At 31.8% G+C, this 16,927-nt stretch overlaps 2 protein-coding genes across 9 annotated transcripts in view; both read right to left on the bottom strand.

Annotated features, from left to right (window-relative positions):
* Positions 1 to 1,085: 1,085 nt before the first annotated feature.
* LOC135843941 (RCC1 and BTB domain-containing protein 1-like) lies at positions 1,086 to 5,907 on the bottom strand. 2 transcript variants are annotated; one of them, XM_065362010.1, is made up of 11 exons: positions 5,714 to 5,907; positions 5,459 to 5,581; positions 5,172 to 5,341; positions 4,931 to 5,050; positions 4,553 to 4,833; positions 4,368 to 4,456; positions 2,234 to 2,400; positions 1,912 to 2,036; positions 1,697 to 1,794; positions 1,421 to 1,551; positions 1,086 to 1,309 (listed from the first exon to the last, which is right to left on the bottom strand). In XM_065362010.1, the coding sequence occupies exons 1-11, from the start codon at positions 5,790 to 5,792 to the stop codon at positions 1,235 to 1,237; spliced, it is 1,458 nt and encodes a 485-aa protein (XP_065218082.1). In that variant the 5' UTR covers positions 5,793 to 5,907; the 3' UTR covers positions 1,086 to 1,234. The 2 variants fall into 2 exon arrangements, with proteins under 2 accessions (XP_065218082.1, XP_065218083.1); XM_065362011.1 differs by having other exon boundaries at positions 5,439 to 5,581; positions 5,714 to 5,890.
* An 8,864-nt stretch (positions 5,908 to 14,771) lies between these two features.
* chico overlaps positions 14,772 to 16,927 on the bottom strand; it is a 79,154-nt gene continuing 76,998 nt past the window's right edge. For all 7 annotated transcript variants that reach the window (XM_065360109.1, XM_065360113.1, XM_065360112.1 and 4 more), the window contains one exon: positions 14,772 to 16,685. In XM_065360109.1, coding sequence (XP_065216181.1) covers positions 16,508 to 16,685 — 178 coding nt within the window. In that variant the 3' untranslated portion in view covers positions 14,772 to 16,507. The remainder of the gene's footprint in view (positions 16,686 to 16,927) is intronic.

The following is a 16,927-nucleotide window of genomic DNA, read 5'->3' as shown; positions in this document are numbered from 1 at the left end:
TAATGCCGTATTTTCGAATTTCGTTTCATCAAAGTTGAACTTAAGTTAGTGAAGTTCTTTTAAAAAAATAAAAAATAAAAAATAAAAAATCTCGATGACGTCATTGACGTCACATTATAGTTCAATAATATCTACTACGGAGCGCTAACGGTGTTTTTACAATTACATTTTGCAAAAAATTTGCAGAATTTGTGATTTTGTGAGTTGTGAGTTGTGACTCATCTCATGATCAGTGATGATCTCTGAATTCTGATTCTAATCAAGTGTCATTCTTGTTTCTTCAAATGGTGAACTCTGAATTTTCATCTTTGATGATTTCAGTTTCGGCAGCCATTTAGAATTTGCACGTCCGTTCATTTTGTCCTATGTCCTATGCGTTTTCCATTTCGGTTTTGGTTTTAATTTATTGGCAAGTTTTAATCGTGAGTACTAACCTCTAATTAACAACTATCATTTGCGACGAAGCCTGAATCGCATTGATTACTTCCATCATTAATTTCGGTAACCGGTGGAGAATGGAGATTCCAACGAAGTGGAAGTAAGTTACGATTTATTCTGTAGATATTTGCATATTCATGAGCATTGAATTCGTTGGATTTTGTGAGAGTAAATAATAAATTGAATAGGTAGGTATTTTGTTCAGATCTGTATTGAAATGTGTTTTCTGTTTTCTATTTTTTCTAAACAGCGACTTGCACCGTACCATGGATCACTTTGTTCAGTTTCATTATGTGAAAGGTGAAAAACCCAACATGGAAATTGAAAACATCAGTGAATGAATACTGTATTGAACTTACCTATAGTCTACCTGAGATTTCGGTGCGTAGATTTCATTTAATTATGGAATAGTTTTCGATGAGTGTACTTATTGGTTTTATTACGTTCGGATTTGGGAATTATGTGTGTATCGTTTGTGCGTAATTTCATTAGTTACAAGTAGGTAGATATCTTAGTGAGTAATTGCTGTCGCCTTCGACAGTGAAAGAGATGAAAGAGCATGATTTTTCCAAGCCTATTTTAGTCTTCAAAGTAGATACACAGCGCCTTACTTCAATTGCACTCATTTTGTGAAGAAATCATTTACGTAAACTTTGAATCAATTATTTATTTCACCCACCGCCTTGCATCATTTCTTCGTTGAAGAACGCAGGATTTTCTTGTTAGTAATTTTGTATCCTCTTCAAACTTTGTTTCTCCTTCTCGATGGAAAATTGCATGGTGTACTCACTCTTATCTAATCTAGTTCTAAATGTTCCGAAGTTGGAGAAAATATCATTTTTTTCATCCCATCGCAGAATTTCTCGTAGTCCTGAAAAGTAATGGTACATAGATAGGTACAGTGGTACACTCAACTCGAGTATAATTTGAAAATTCTACGCTGGATATCTATCGTAAAGTGATGAATATTGAAAATCATTACCGATGATGATAATTTCATGATTTCTCTGAGCACCTTTATTTCTTCTCCGGAAATCGAACCATTTTCAATATTTTTCTCGATTAATTCTACTAAGGTCTCGTCGGAATATCTGACAGCTATATTCATCAATTCTATTGAAAATGGAATAGATCGTATTAAGTACCTACTCAAAAGATATGTGCATGATGAGCAAGGTGGTTACGAAACGAAATCGTGAGAATCAATTAACTAATTTATATAATTCGAGAGAATTGATAGGAAGCTAGTTATAGTTACCGAAAATATTTTCTGCGGTTATATTTATTACTCCGCTGTACAAGTACAGCAAAAAGTCTCTGAAGGAATCATAACTGTATCCTCTTATTTTCAATACTCTGTACAGAGAGAATGAAATATTATCATAAGTCAGATATTATGTATTAGATTTTAGATTAACTGTGTTATAAGTTTGAAATAAAAAAGCTAGGTGGATAATAGAGATAAGCCAATACCTTTTATCGTTTCCTTTCCACTGGTTTGTGAACATTTCATGAAAATGTTTAGACTTCGCTTTCAGAATTACTTTATGGGCAAAAATTTCCTTCTCTTCAATAACAATCGTCAAATCGCTATCAACCTGGAAATTTAAATGGAGTTACCTAGGTAGTGTTTGTACTTGAATAAGATCAAAAAAAGATAGAAATTATTCAAGAAGTAATCCAGTATAACGTCAATATCTGATACCTAGATGAGCATAATACGAATTTCAATTAACAATCGAGATTCAAAATTGTAGAAAGCCAAATTCCGAAACATTAGAATTTATGGTGTTACCTGTGAATCGAAAATTGATTCGAGAGTACGAGTTGATGGAATAGATGTGATTCGATCTGACTTTTCATTAGTTACTGAGCCATATGACAAACTTGGACATGAAAGATTTGTGAAAACTTCGTCAAATGACGTGAATGACGTCAAAATTGGATTGAAGAACGATTCTCCTGTAACAAAATTGAAATTTTATTTAATTTTATTACCTATGTTGATTTGCATGTAAATTCGAACAATTATCGGTTGTATTGTACATTTTTTTGAACTGTGTTGACGACTTAGACCTCTACTTGCCCTCCAACTCAATTAAGTAGGTATTCCTTTTTCCCAGGAATAAACCGAGTGACTGAGGATGAGGAAAGATGATTCGTTTAAAAAAAAAAGTCATCGAGTTCGCATCAGTTTTTGAAACTAGTTTCAGTCAGTGGCCAGTTATACTTAGTGTTTTCGAGGAAAGAATCTGTGTGCCATGACTGGGTACATCTACATATTATTTGTACATGGTTTTTGTGTGTGTGAGTGTTTAAAGCTGCTCTTGATGAAAAGTCAACTTTGGAACTAAAAAATTACCAATAATTTAGTAACATTTTTGAATTCCAAAAACTTTTTAAATTTTAGAGAAAGAAAAAAAATGATCATAACAATTTTTTTTTTCATTTTTGACGTAAAATTCATTTTCGCATTCATTTTTTTCATCGTGATTTTTTTAAATTAAAAATCATTTGTAGCCCCTTCAAATTTGCAAGTTGGACAAAAAGTCACGATAGGTAATTTTGTTCATTTTTCAAAGCACTACCGACCCCCCCCCCCTCCAGGGTTAAATTCGGATTTTGGCTCTTGGATTTTGAAACAGTGTTTTGCTCCTTCAATTTTCAAAATAGGCAACTCATCTTACGTTTTATTTTATTCGTGCCCTGTTGTATCCAAATCTGAACTTTGTACCACCATTCCCCGGACATCCTGTACACGAGTCGATGGTTTTGAAAAAATATACTCTTCTCCCCCCCCCCCTCCCCACTCTGACAAAACGTACAATTCAAATTTCTCCAATCATTTATGTTGATTTATTCCAATCACAAGAACCTATTTTTAGAAAAAATGTTCGATTCAATTCATGAATTGGATTCATTTTTTGAAAAAATGTTAAAATCTTTTTTTGGGGGGTGGGGGGTGTTTATAATAAATTAACAGATTATTACACCCTACGTCAGATTATATTGAATTTGCCAGGTTGTGTTTTTTAACAAGAGTAATAAATTTTTATACTTCGGCGGGGCTGTCAGGAATGGAGAGAAAGTTTTCATATACATATTTGAAGAGATGATCGATCTTGGTGTTATTGGGACAAGAGAATGGTAGGTGTTGAACAGATATGGGTTCAGAAGAGCAAAATTGACATGAGAGCTTGGGGGCTTTTAGATTAATTTGGCTGATCGTTAAACAGAAATGTTTGTGGGCAAATTAGCCTTCTAGTGATGGTCTAGCTATGGTGAGATACTTTGATGAAATAGGCAGGGACGGTGGTTCAATAGCTCTCAAATTTTTTTTAGACGCTCTTGAAACGCTGCATAATCCTTGTGAAAATTTTGGGATATTTAAACCTCGGCCTTTTCCTCTCTCGTCAATCGCCAACAGGTTCCAATCCAAATGTTTCTAGCTTTCTACTGATAAAATAGTCAAATCAGACGAATTTTCCTCGTTTTCAAAAATGAAGTATATGTAGGTACCTACATAATCATGTGACACATTTTTGTATTTTCAGAGTATATACCCCTCCCCCCCCCGGTCCATCTCATGATATATGTATTGCATATACAAATGTCTCACCAAGTCCTGCTTTTTTCAGAATTTTTTAATCAAGCATACCTATTCATGACGATTTATTAAAATTCGTTGCTGATGTTTGAAAAAATCCAACTTTCCCCTCTCCCTTCCCCTTCGCTATTTTTCTGTAGTCGATATTTTAAGACTTTGAAAATTGAAAAAATCAGTCTGAAAAAACAGGAAAAGTCGAGAAAAAAATCACTTCCCATGAAAGACCAAACATCTTGATCTTAGTTTTTCCTTGTTATTTAATTTGTCCTTGAAGCATAAAAATAACCAATCAACTACTCTACGTGGACGTGCATGGTCTTACCTTGTAATCCACCCCACGCATAAATTCTTGAACATACGGTCATAGCTGCAGATATATCACTGTACGAATTGGCAGCTATATCTGTAATCCTGTACAATAAATAGGTATGTACATCAAACCCACAGCTTTTGCAATCACCAATCAAATTCAGTATTTTGAAATTCATTCAATGATGTGTGGCTTACTTTTCATTAATGCTTGAAAACTTTACAGGAGACATTTGATAGGGCTTTTGATCTGCTAACTGGCCGCATTCGTTATTTCCCCAAACGAACACGGTGCCATCGTTATCAAGAGCCATAACGTGATGTTTTCCACCAATTATTTTCTTGATGTTATTCAAACAGACGATTTTTCTGTATCCAGGCACGAATAGAAATCTTTCGTTGTTTCCGTCCCCGATACATGAGATATTCATTTCGCTGATAACATCGAACCAGTAGAAAAGTGTACCTTGTCCATACACCTGTTCAAAATGACAAAAATTCAAGCCTCAAGCTTAACATTTTTTTCAGAGGACAATTTATAATTCTGATACAATGCTCTTGATTTGCTTTGCTTACTTCTCCATCTTCTGTCAAGTAAAACGATGCAGATGCAGTACATGTGATCCCTGTTCCATTTCTCGCCACTAGTTCTGGAGTGTGATTGGGGAAATTGGAACAATCTCGCCACGAATACACCTAGGTATTATGGAATTGCACAAGCGTATAAAAAGATGGACTTGTCATATTTTTGAAAGCATTCATCACAACATTAGACCCCCTGTTGACCCATTTCCAAAAAAAGTTAATCTAATCAAACCTGATGATTGCTGCACAATACTATGGCGTGATTGGGTCCACAAGCGACATCAATTACTTCTACTTGGGATAGTGAAGGAATTAAAGTAGGCACAGAAAAAACAATACTCCAGCCGAACACTTCGCCTTTTTCCGTTAAAGCCATAAAGAATTCATCACCCAGAAAGAATTCTGAAACGATGACCAAATTTCAATAGACAAGATATCTAGTTAATTAAATACCTACATTGAATTGAAAAAATCAGGGGTAATTTATGTATTTGAATACCTCCTACGAAATGTTCGTACTTTTTACTTTCTTGCGGTGCAATTCGAGAATCGGGCATAGTTCAAAAACATCATAGCAGCTTTGAGATTTCGTCAACCGTCCGTAAACTTCATCTGACTTTGTAAGGATTAATATCTTGAGACCTATAGAACACACGAGGAGAGCAAAAAAATCATTTTACCTCTGAAAGTAGGGCACCTCTACCAACATCGGAATTCAAAAGAGAAGCATTTTTATAATTTTTATCGCATTGAAATTGTATGTAATATTTTTACCTGAGAAGCACACCGTTTTAATTTCTTTGATGAAGTCTCTTTCTAAAAATCCACTAAAAGGTAAATGAGTAGAATTCATTTTTTAAAATATTTAGTTCCCGAATTCACACAACTAGGTAAAAATGATGCCACAAGATGAAGGAATGTTATACTGTAATCTGTATCTACTTGAGGAAAATGTTATGGTATCAATGTGGTTCACCAATTGCTCAAAACGTGAGATGAAGATAACTCATCGATAAGTTTTTATCTGTATCAAGAAATTTCACTCGAATACCAATGTAATCTTATTAATTCTCTTCATTCCTCCTCTCTTCATCACCGCCAGGATTTCTTGATGTTAATTAGTTAATTACCGTAGAGGCTCAGCTTTAGGTACATTATCGCTTAGTGATTAACTCCACAGGCTTAGTTGATTTGGCATTGATTAATTGCTTCATGATGATGAACGATGCCTACCTCTTTCCCTTCTGAAGTACTTTCAAAAACGAAATTGATCATGGAAATCCAAAATTTGGTTCATCTTATCCTATTTTTTGATCCACCGAAGCGATTGGAAACGGTTTCGAACCTTTTTTAAGTGTTTTAAAAGCTGAGATTTCCATAAAATTTTACATCAAATGAATTTTGGATAATATGACTCGATGGTGTTGTGGACGAAGGGCCAATCTGCATTTTTCACGATTTTTCTCTCTCGGGGGAACACTGCTCTAACAGCTGAAGTTGGAAACATAAAAGGGCCAAACTGTCTCACAGCTAAAGTAAAGTGAATGATACAGCTTGAGAAAAAAAATCGTGAAAAATGCGGTTTGGCCCTTCCACAACACCATCGAATGTCAATAATCATTTTTACGGAGTGAATATACATATATTTTTTTGATAAGGTATCCTGTAAATCGTCCAAAATGGCCAATTTTGAATTTTCAAAAATTTTCCAAAAGTTGAAAACTCAAATTTAGATGACTAAAATTTTGATTATCGGAGTTTCAGACCATGCTCTCCTCGAAAATCGTGATTGCATTCAAATCGATGGTTGTCTCATTTTCTTTCAAAGTACATAATAGAGAAGGTGTTTTGATTCGAATAACGATTCAAATCGAAAATGTCATGATTTGATTCATGATTCAAATCATTTTTTTAGAGTAATTCGTGACCCGTGATTCGAATCTTTTTTTTTAACCTTTGATTCAATTGGTTGATTGATTTTGAATCTGCAACAAAAATAAAAAATAAAAAATCAACAGGAAAACTAATTGTGAGAGGGATAGTTTTAGTAGGTTTTGAGGTTCAAAAAATTACGTAGGATTGCGACCCTTCCGTCTTGATTTTTTTTTCAAAATTCTAAAATTTTGCTTTTTGTCAGAACGTTTTGATTTTTTTGCAAAATACCTAAGTGAAGAAGTGTTGCTTTCAAGTCAAACAGTTACATTTTTTTACCAAAATGACGAAAAAGGTCAGGATTTTTTAAACGAAATTGTCAAAAACAAAGAACTGTATGGTTTTTGCTAAAATATCTTGATTTTCAGTTTTAAAAAAGTCAAAAAGTCTTACCTACTTTTTGTAAAAATTTTCAATTTTTTGCCAGAATGTCAAAAAGTCACGTCATATACGTGTTCAGCTTCACCAAAAACATACAATTCGATGTATCGCATGCCCTAGATTTTTTTTTGAAAGTTTTGCCCTTTGGAGGATGTGGTGCTCCCTCTCCATTAAAAGATCCCATCTCGAAAATTAAGTATTTCAAAAAAGCATCAAAAAGGTACATGTATGGAAATTTTTTCAGAATTTTAAATGGTAGCTCCCACTTACATTGTCATTTTGAAAGTTCAACTTTCAGCTTTTGAAAATTTCAAAATACTTGAAAAGTTTAAAATGCAATGCCCTTTTGAACTGTGAAATCAGTTTTGATTAAAGTATCATAGCTTTGGAGGTATGCGCTTCTAAAGCCCCCCAACCACCCCCTGAGGGGGCTGGGACCAAGCTGATTACGGTTTTCTTACTTATTGGGTGGGTAGACATTGTAAAGAAAAAAATTAGGTAAGGAATTTTGTGGAAATTTCAAGTTTTAAAAATCTAATTGAGGGTTCAGTAATTCTCAAAAAATTGCCGGAGGCTCCAAATCGACTTGGAATTCATCTGCAGTCTGCTTCATAGCGTATTGAAATTAGTTTGCAGAATGAATTTCGGCTTTTCAACTCCATTGATGAAATTTTGCTGGAATCCCAAGTTGAAAAAATGTACTGGAGGCTCCAGAAATGCTCAAAACGGATTGAAACAGCTTCCGATCGATTTGGCAGGTCGAAAATAGGGTATATCCTAAATTTCAGCTTTCCAGGTCAATTTGGTAAAATTTTGATTTTTTCCCCTAATTTGATTTTCAAAAATTCACCAAAAATCGAGAAAGGCACTGTAACAGTGAGAGTGGGAAGGACTGCTAGGAGAAGGAATTATGATAATTTTCTCCTAAGGTGGTTTTCTGAGAAATATTCCATTGAAAAGGAACATTTTCCAAATAAATACCTGGCTAGCTCTAGAATAGGCAATCCTTTCTACCTCAATGTACACAGTGAGAAGTTACTATACTATAAATAAAGAAAGCCTTCTCGTACCAATTACTTATGGTTTTTATTTACAGATGTTAGTGTAAAACAAGTAATTGAGCATATTATACCAACTAATTACAAGTAAACTTATAATTAATCTGTGTGTGAGATAGGTACTGATATATAAAACTACCTATCTTCTAACTCTCTGAGTAGGTGACTTAAAATACACATGGGCACCGCCCAAGAATCAACAATTAAGTGAGTATAATAGGAAAGAATGCGATGTAGTTGCATCCTTTCTATATCAAATGCTGAAGTGATTAACACATCGTCACCTAGCATTCGTTATAATGAGTTAAATAAAAGCAAGGTAAACAATGCACAAGTGCATCTGTACACTTTACCTGCCTCTCCTGTGCTGACCCCAAATATTAGTCGCATTGGCAGGACTCGTCCAAGACCCATTTTTGTAGAGACAAAGGCTCAAGTGTCCGGAGTAACCTGGCCAGTGACTAAGAAAGTACCGCGAACTTACGCAGGATTTAACGAAGTAAGCGTTATAGAAAAGAAATCAAAAAGAACTATCCATAGATAGGTATATCGCGAATCGCAAGCTGTATCAGCCTTATACATTTTTACCGAGAGCGACATTGATCTGGAGAGCTCGAGTGTCCTGGACGGAGTGATTTTTCTAGCATCACAATCGTAGCAGCGAGGCTCGGATCGCAAGTACATTAGTGGCTTATGGCTCCTCCCACAGGATTTATTAGCATAAGCCACACTCATGAAAAGATTATACGAATAACTACATAGGCGAGCAGGGCATATCCGCTCATCACAGCACTTTAGCACTTGAAATGTTGACAGGTTTTGAACGATTTAAAAAATTTCGTGCAAGTCCTATGTTGGAACGTAAAATCTGCTCTTTCGGCTGACCTGTCAATCAAAATGGCCGCCATTTTGTGAGTAGGGCTACTTTTTTTGAGGACAAGGGCTAGAAATGTTCCTTAGGACTCCTCCTTTAAGAGAAAAGTTGTCCCAGAGGATCGACGGGGAGAGGGGGTACAGTAGATACTAATTATGAGAGGAGTTTTAAAGTTCAAATAATTATATAAATTGATTGCGACTTTTCAGTCCTGATTTTTTTTTTCAAAATTGTAAAATTTTGATATTTGTCAGAATGTTTTGATTTTTCTGCAAAATACTTAAGTAAAAAAGTGTTGCTTCCAATTGTATCTCAAGTCAAAAAGTTACAAGTTTTTAATTTTTACCAAAATGACAAAAAAATGAGAACTTTTTTTCAGCGAAAATGTCAAAAACAAAGAACTGCTTTTCGCTAAAATTTCTTGATTTTTTGTGTTAAAAAAGTCAAAAAATCTTGCTTTTTGTACCTAATAATTTCTATTTTTTTGCCAAAATGTCAAAAAGTCACAATTTATCACTAAAATTGCAAAAAAAAATGTTTTTTGTTAAAATATGCCAGTATTGTAATTGTTTTACTCAAAATTTTGTAAAGTCTTGATTTTTGGCCAAATAGGTAATCATAAAATTCTATATTTTGACCAAAATTGTCGAAAGTCTTGCTTTTTGTCGAAATTTCTCATTTTTAGCGGAAATGATCTAAAAGATCATTTTTTGACTCAATTGTCAAGAACTACTGTTTTTTTTTTTTTACCAAAATGATTTCATTTTTTGCTGAAGTACTTAGTCAGCACATGTTGCTTTTTTCACAAATGCAAAAATTGTTTCCTAATATTTATTTTGATTATGTTGATTCCTTTTCAGAATTTGTTCATTCCATTTTTATCCAAAATTATGAAATTTCTTTGATTTTCCGGCAAAATTGTCAAAAAGCTCTGCATTTTTTCAAAATTGCTAAACAGTCTTAATTTTTTTCCAAATTTTCAAAAAATCTTGTTTTTTTGTCAAAACATTTTTTTTACAAAAGTTATCACAAAAGTCTTGATTTTTTTCGAAAATAGTTTCGCCAAAATTGTCAAAATAAAAAACGTTTCTTTATCAAATTATCTTTATTTTTTGCAGAAATGTTCAAAAAGTATCGGTTTTTGAAAATGAAATTGCCACATTTTCGCTTTTTGAAGAAACGTTTGCAATTGCTAAAGATTTTCATTTTTTTTTTTTCAAAAATGATGCAAAATCCTGCCTCTTGTTAGTTGCCAAAAACACGAAACTGTAGGCGGCGGCTATATATGTACATGTACATACATTGGAAAACATATTCGTATTCTCTAAGCCATTCACCTTTGATGTTCAACAGGTATTGGTGGTAAAGTAAAGAGAAGAGGGCACCGATAGACGTGGTTTTCGTTCTTCGATGTATATTAGTGTATAACTGTATACCTGGGTACTGGGTAGGTAGCAGGTACCTGAAAAAGTGTCGTGTATGGTTTAGAATGTGAATCCTACGTGTAACTTAATGAGTAAAATCGTTTTGAACATTGAAAAATCGTAAAAATTTCTAATATCTACGTACGATGGTATCTTATAAAGTGAAAAAAATCGTGTATTTTAATCGGCTAAATGTGAAAATGGAGAAATTATCGATAATGCTGACCACGAGTTTAATATATTTATTCGCTTTGATGGAACTGTCAACAGCAGAGAATTGTATGTTTAGTCAATACACGGCGTATAGAGGAGACAAAAACGTCCAGAGTGGTTTCTAGAGCCAAAACCAGGTCCTGATGCAGTGTGGATCCTAAGAGTACACTTCACTACATGGACATCGAATGGTACGTTTTTTGTGAATGATTTCTACGTCCACCCAAAACCTGAGTTTGAGAACAACAACACTATTTTGACTAAAGAAAAAAACGTAACGGCGGTGTTCCGAGTGAAAATTAAGGAGTTTATGTGGGGATCGTTAGAGATTCACCACGTGGTACCAGGGTTTAACTTCATTTTGGATACGGCTGACATTGATTTTCATCGTGTTCGTCAAAGAAATGACCCAGAACAAGATGCTGTTCTGGCAGTAGTATCTTCCCAATCGGCAGCAGATCCTTTCTCGGAAACCGTACGTGGCATCTGTTATGCCCACAAATGCAAGTTACGTCCGTATTATGTGGACCATGAGTATGAATATAGTATGCACATACATTGTGATAGAGTTCAGTCTGCATACCCTTAAGAAAATTAGAGTGTCCTTTATTCCGGAAAATATGGAAAATTCAGGAAATTTGATCAGTTTGGAAAAGTCTGCCGAATTTTTAGCATTTTTTGCTCAAAAGTCAGGGAATTTTGTGAAAAAGCAGGAGGTATTTTTTTTTTTCAGGTGTGCTGCATTCAAAAATCCGAATTTTTTTTCATTGTCACCCTAAATATTTAAGAATGATAAATTCATAAATTTTGAGATTGTTTGTACCACGTTTAATTTCTTATTTTGTACCTTGCCTTAGTACTCGTAGTTCAATAAATTTAATTTCATTATCATGTTTTATAATTCGGTTATTTTTGTACGAATGTATCTTTTTTCGTCGCAAGTGTATGTATGTGTAAATCACGAAGAAAGCTTTAGGAATACAACTTGTCAGCTCCGATTATGCTGAAATTAGGATTTGGATTGGCCAAAAAAATACAGATTTTCTAGAAATTTTAACCAAAAGAAAAAAAATTCATGGCAATTTTGACAAAAAACAGTGGTCATTTTTGTATTTTTTTTTTTTTTTTTTTTTTTTAGATTTTGACAAAACATTAAGGGTTATTTTTACTGTTTGCACTCTTTGCAAAACAAACTACAAATTTTCAGTAATTTTGGTAAAAACGTAAGTATAGATACTTATTTTTTTTACAATTTTGACAAAAAAAGTTTTTTTTTTAACAACAAGCAGACTTCCTGTGAATTTTGGCCAGAAAAAAGCGTTTTCTGCAATTTTGAAAAAAACATGGCTTTTTGACAATTTTGATTGAAACAAAAAAAAAAGTAGTATTTTGATAATTTTTAGTTTTTTACAAACAGGTTTTTCTACGCAGTTTTGAATTTTGATTTGAAAATGAAGGATTTTTTTGCAATTTAGTCAAAAAAATTAGGGCTTTTTAGAAACCAACGATTTCCAATCAACGAATTAAACTCTGATCAAAATTCACCAACAAAATTGGAATTCAGAATTTTTATTGAAATAAAAAAATGAAAATAATTATGGTCTGTCATTTTTGGAATTATTTTGTCTTCTTAAGAAAACTATTGAAAATTCAATGAATTAAACTCCGATCAAAATTAACTGAAAAAAAAATTAAAATTCAGAATTCTTATTGGAAAAAAAATGAAAATATGTAAATTATGGTCTGTCATCTTTGGAATTATTTTTTTTTTTTCTAAAAAAACTATTAAAAATTCAATGAATTGAACACGAGGCTCCTTTTTTACTTTTTCAAAATAAACTAAATTCAAGTTTTTTTTCATTTTGTTTCTTGTTTTAAAATAATTCAAAACAACCAAAAGGTTAAGTACTGTGATTAAATTCAATTTTTTACATTTTGATTAAAAATACAGAAATTTTCTTTCAAATGGTCTCAGAAATTCGCGATTTTTGCCATGAAATTTTTCGATTTTTTGTTTTTTGTAAAATTTAATTTAATTTTTCACGTTTTGATCAAAAATCATATTTGATTGTCCAAAATTTAATAACTCTAGATTATTACATAAAATTTCTCGTAATCAAAATCCTTTTTTAGAAAATAATTATTGTGAACTACTTAAATTTATTCGAGATATTAAGTACAATGATTTAATTTAAGATGTATATTTACTGATATCAAGTCACTTATGTATCTAATACCTTGTGACTGTTTAAACAATATATTAAAAAAAAAAAAAAATTCAGATATTTTTTTCCAAATATAAAAGTTATGAAAATTTTTGATTTTTTTGCAAAAAATTTTATGATTTTGACGGAGTTTTTTTTCTAAATTTTGAAAAATTGTCCAAACATTTCAATGAAAGTTTAAATCGACTAAATAAGACAAAAATGTAAAATGTTGAATTTCGTTATAATTGACTAGTTGGATTATGTATTTTGACAAAATATGGCGCTGGAAATGGAAAACTAATGTTTTCCTAGTAAATATTATTAAATCGTCGGAATTTTGAGTACATTTTTCATCAGAATGTTTGTTTCAACTGTGATTTAAAAATACAATGAAGCATTTGCACCGAGGAGGATGAATTTGATGATTGAATATTGTCGATAAACCACAAACGTTGCTATTTAGGTGCTCGTGAAAAGCCAAAGCTGAGGAAGTGTTTGTAAAACTTGAGAATAAAGGTAAGTAAGGGTTGCCTACGAACTGATGTACCATTACATATAGCTTCATAATATAGGGTAAAAAATTCCAAATACCCTTTGATTTTTGGAAGTTCCTGATGATAAATCTGAAAGGTAAGTTTGGATTTAAGAGCTAAATGATCAACAAAATATGTGGGAAATAGATAATTCTATTTTATAAGCGAACTCCCACCTTGAGTTTCATCATAATTGGCCCTCATTTGACCAAAAATGTTGGAAACCTTGGAAAATTGAGAATTTTCATTACATTTGCAATACATTAAGAAATTTGAGGTGAAATCGCCGTTCTAAGTTCACATTTCGTTTTTTTTTCAACTTCGAATGAACTTTAGTTCGATTCAATTCGCTTTTAAAATCATTTTGAAATAATTAAAATGAAGAATATAAAGATTTCAGAAAAACCATTCAAATAATTAGCGACCTCAAATCACTACGAAACCTTGTCAACGAGTAATAATAGCATAAAAATCGTGATCAGCGACTTCAAATCAGTATAAATACGCTGATTTTTTAAAAATCCGCGCAAAATAATCGAAATAATGAATTTTTGTTTAAAAATACTCCTGCAAAAATCTCGATAGGCTACCAACAAAACTATGACTAAAAGTAGCGAAAATTTCAACCGATACTAGCGCTACCTATCGAAATAAAACGGAAACTTTGTTCTGTTTTATTACAGGATTGAAAGTATTGCAAATTTCAATCGACACTACCGCTACCTATAAAAATATGATAGAAACTTTGTTCTGTTTTTAAATTGAGTTTAAAATATTGTGAAATGAGAGCTAGATATGCGCGTGGCGCTATCTATCGGAATATTTCGGAACTACGTCAAGAAGAATCTGTTTGAAACGGGTTTTTCGATGTTCTTTCTGGTGTAGTTCAGAAATATTCCGATAGATAGCGCCACGCGCATATCTAGCTCTCATTTCACGATATTTTCAACCTCAATTTAAAAACAGAACAAAGTTTCTATTATATTTCTATAGATAGCGCTGGTGTCGGTTGAATTTTTTCAAAATCCGTATATTTGTACCAATTTGAGGTCGCTGATTACGATTTTGATGATGATATTGCATTTTTAACAAGGTTTTAATATATATAGTTTTAATTATCACCAAAATGGGCCTCCACCTTCCAAGGAAAAGAGGCCAAATCTGAAAATAACCTATCACAATTCACAATCAATGAAAAAAACCATTCGAATAAATTTTAAAATTTTTTAATCATGTTTAAAGCAAGAAACAATTATACATATCTAGACCATTTATCTCATACAAAATATTACCATCTCTTATTTTTTAATGACAACATGATAAAAGTGTACAAAAAAATTCTCTAATAAAAATTATCAACTGTTGAAAAAAAAAAGAAATCTTAACCTTACAAAACAAATGAAAAGGAAAAAACGAAAAAAAAATTCCACATTTATACTGAATATGAAAGTAAAATACCACAAAACAAAAGAAAAAAAAATCGAACAAAACAGGAAAAAAAATCAAAAAAACAAACAAAAAAAATCTCTACACTTGCGTATAAAATTTACTAAAATTATCAAGAATCCTATCATAATAATAATAATAATTCCAAACAGTAAATTCTCTAAGACGACGACAAAAGAAAAATAATGTAAAAGGAAAAAATTAGGTACAATACATGAAATTCGTTCAAAATTAACTATTATGAAGAATTTATCTTTGCAACATTAACAAAAAAATTATTCTCTAAGCAAAAAACTGCCATTAGTGGTAACCGTTACTCTATAAAATGGGTCATTAAATTAAAAACTGGAATATATCCTTGGTATAGTTCACATAACATATTGAGCATTAGGGTAATAAAAAAAAATAGTACACAGAAAGTTAATTAGCGCTGCTAATTTAAAGCGATTTTTTTTAAAAACAAAAACAGAAAAAATTTCTAGCTTAAATTTATTTCATTCAAAAATAGGTACAATTTTTCTAAAACTTTTTTTTATCAAAAAAACACGTTATCAAAAAATGTAAAACATCAGGAAAAAAACAATGATTCGTCGTTTCGTAAAATTTTCTCAATATTTACGAACGATACGAACAACAAAGAAAAAAGGAGTAAAACACAAGACCGAAAACAATACAATAAAATAAATTTAAATTAGGAATGTAAAAATGGACAATGACCTATTTACCTATCGAGACATTCCCCTCAAAAACCAAAATTCCAAACGATTTTCGTACAAAATTTTCCATTACATATTTTTATCTAAAAAAAAAACAAAAAAACCACAAAATCGTTTATACATATTTTAACATGTTCTAGACAATATTTTGATAACTCCCATTCACGTACAGAATTTTTCATTGAAAAAAAAAAGAAGACTAAAATCATCGAGAGAAAAAAGAGGTGTACAACATGTTAATAAAGATAACAGTAACAACAGCGTAATTTAATAATACTAAAATTTAATAATACTAATAACGATAAAAATAGCCTAAATACAGGAAAAAACACTCGTTAAAAAACGTTACATTTTACAAACGCAAGCCGTTATTTCGCGAGTAAAAGCGAATCAATTATCAATTCCTTAAATGCTTAAAACCAGGCCCTTGCCAAAAAATTCAATACCACTGGTACAAAAAGAAGAAAAAAACGAAGCACAGCACGTAAAAATGTAACATTTTTTACACCAACGATATATACGAAAAAAAGGAGAAATAATAACGCAGCAACAGAAGAAGAGAAAAAAGAATAAATAAATCTGTCCTAATTTTAGTCAATAATTCGAAACATTTTACAAAATAAGTTATAAAATTGCATTGCAAATTTTTTAAACGAAGAAATAAATTAATTATCGTTTTTTTTTTCATCTTTTTTTCTCGTTTTTTATAATAAGTTATTTTTAGACGATTCGAAGTTTTTAAATAAAAAGTTCAAACAACGATGGACCGTCTTTGATAAAAGTATTAATTATTATTATTATTAAAAGAGGAACTGCTGGCTTTTTCGAAGTCGATCTGAGCGTAAGTCAATTTCGATTTCTCTGATAACTTAGCATTGGACGACGATTCGGAATCTTCTTTGTTGGAATTATCGTCTGGTTCGGCCGGTGGAAGATCCAACGTGGCGTAGGTGATTTTTTCTCTGTAATTAAAAAAAAATAAAAAAATTAGATTCTCGAGTAATTATTGGATTTGTAATTACGCATTAATTTATTAAAACAAAAAAATAGGGCTCATGCTCAATTAAAAAAAAAAAAAAAAAAAAAGTTGAATAAACTAAGAAGTGATAAAAATAGAACCAAAAAAAGTCACAAAACGTGAGCGAAATATGTATTTAAATGCAGAAAAAAAATCACACAAAAAAGTGAATGATTTTTTTCGGTA

Source organism: Planococcus citri, chromosome 4, assembly GCF_950023065.1.
Source record: "Planococcus citri chromosome 4, ihPlaCitr1.1, whole genome shotgun sequence".
In the NCBI taxonomy this organism is placed as follows: Eukaryota; Metazoa; Arthropoda; class Insecta; order Hemiptera; family Pseudococcidae; genus Planococcus; species Planococcus citri.
The sequence above is the reverse complement of the archived record's forward strand: the minus strand, read 5'-3'. Positions and strand labels throughout refer to the sequence as shown.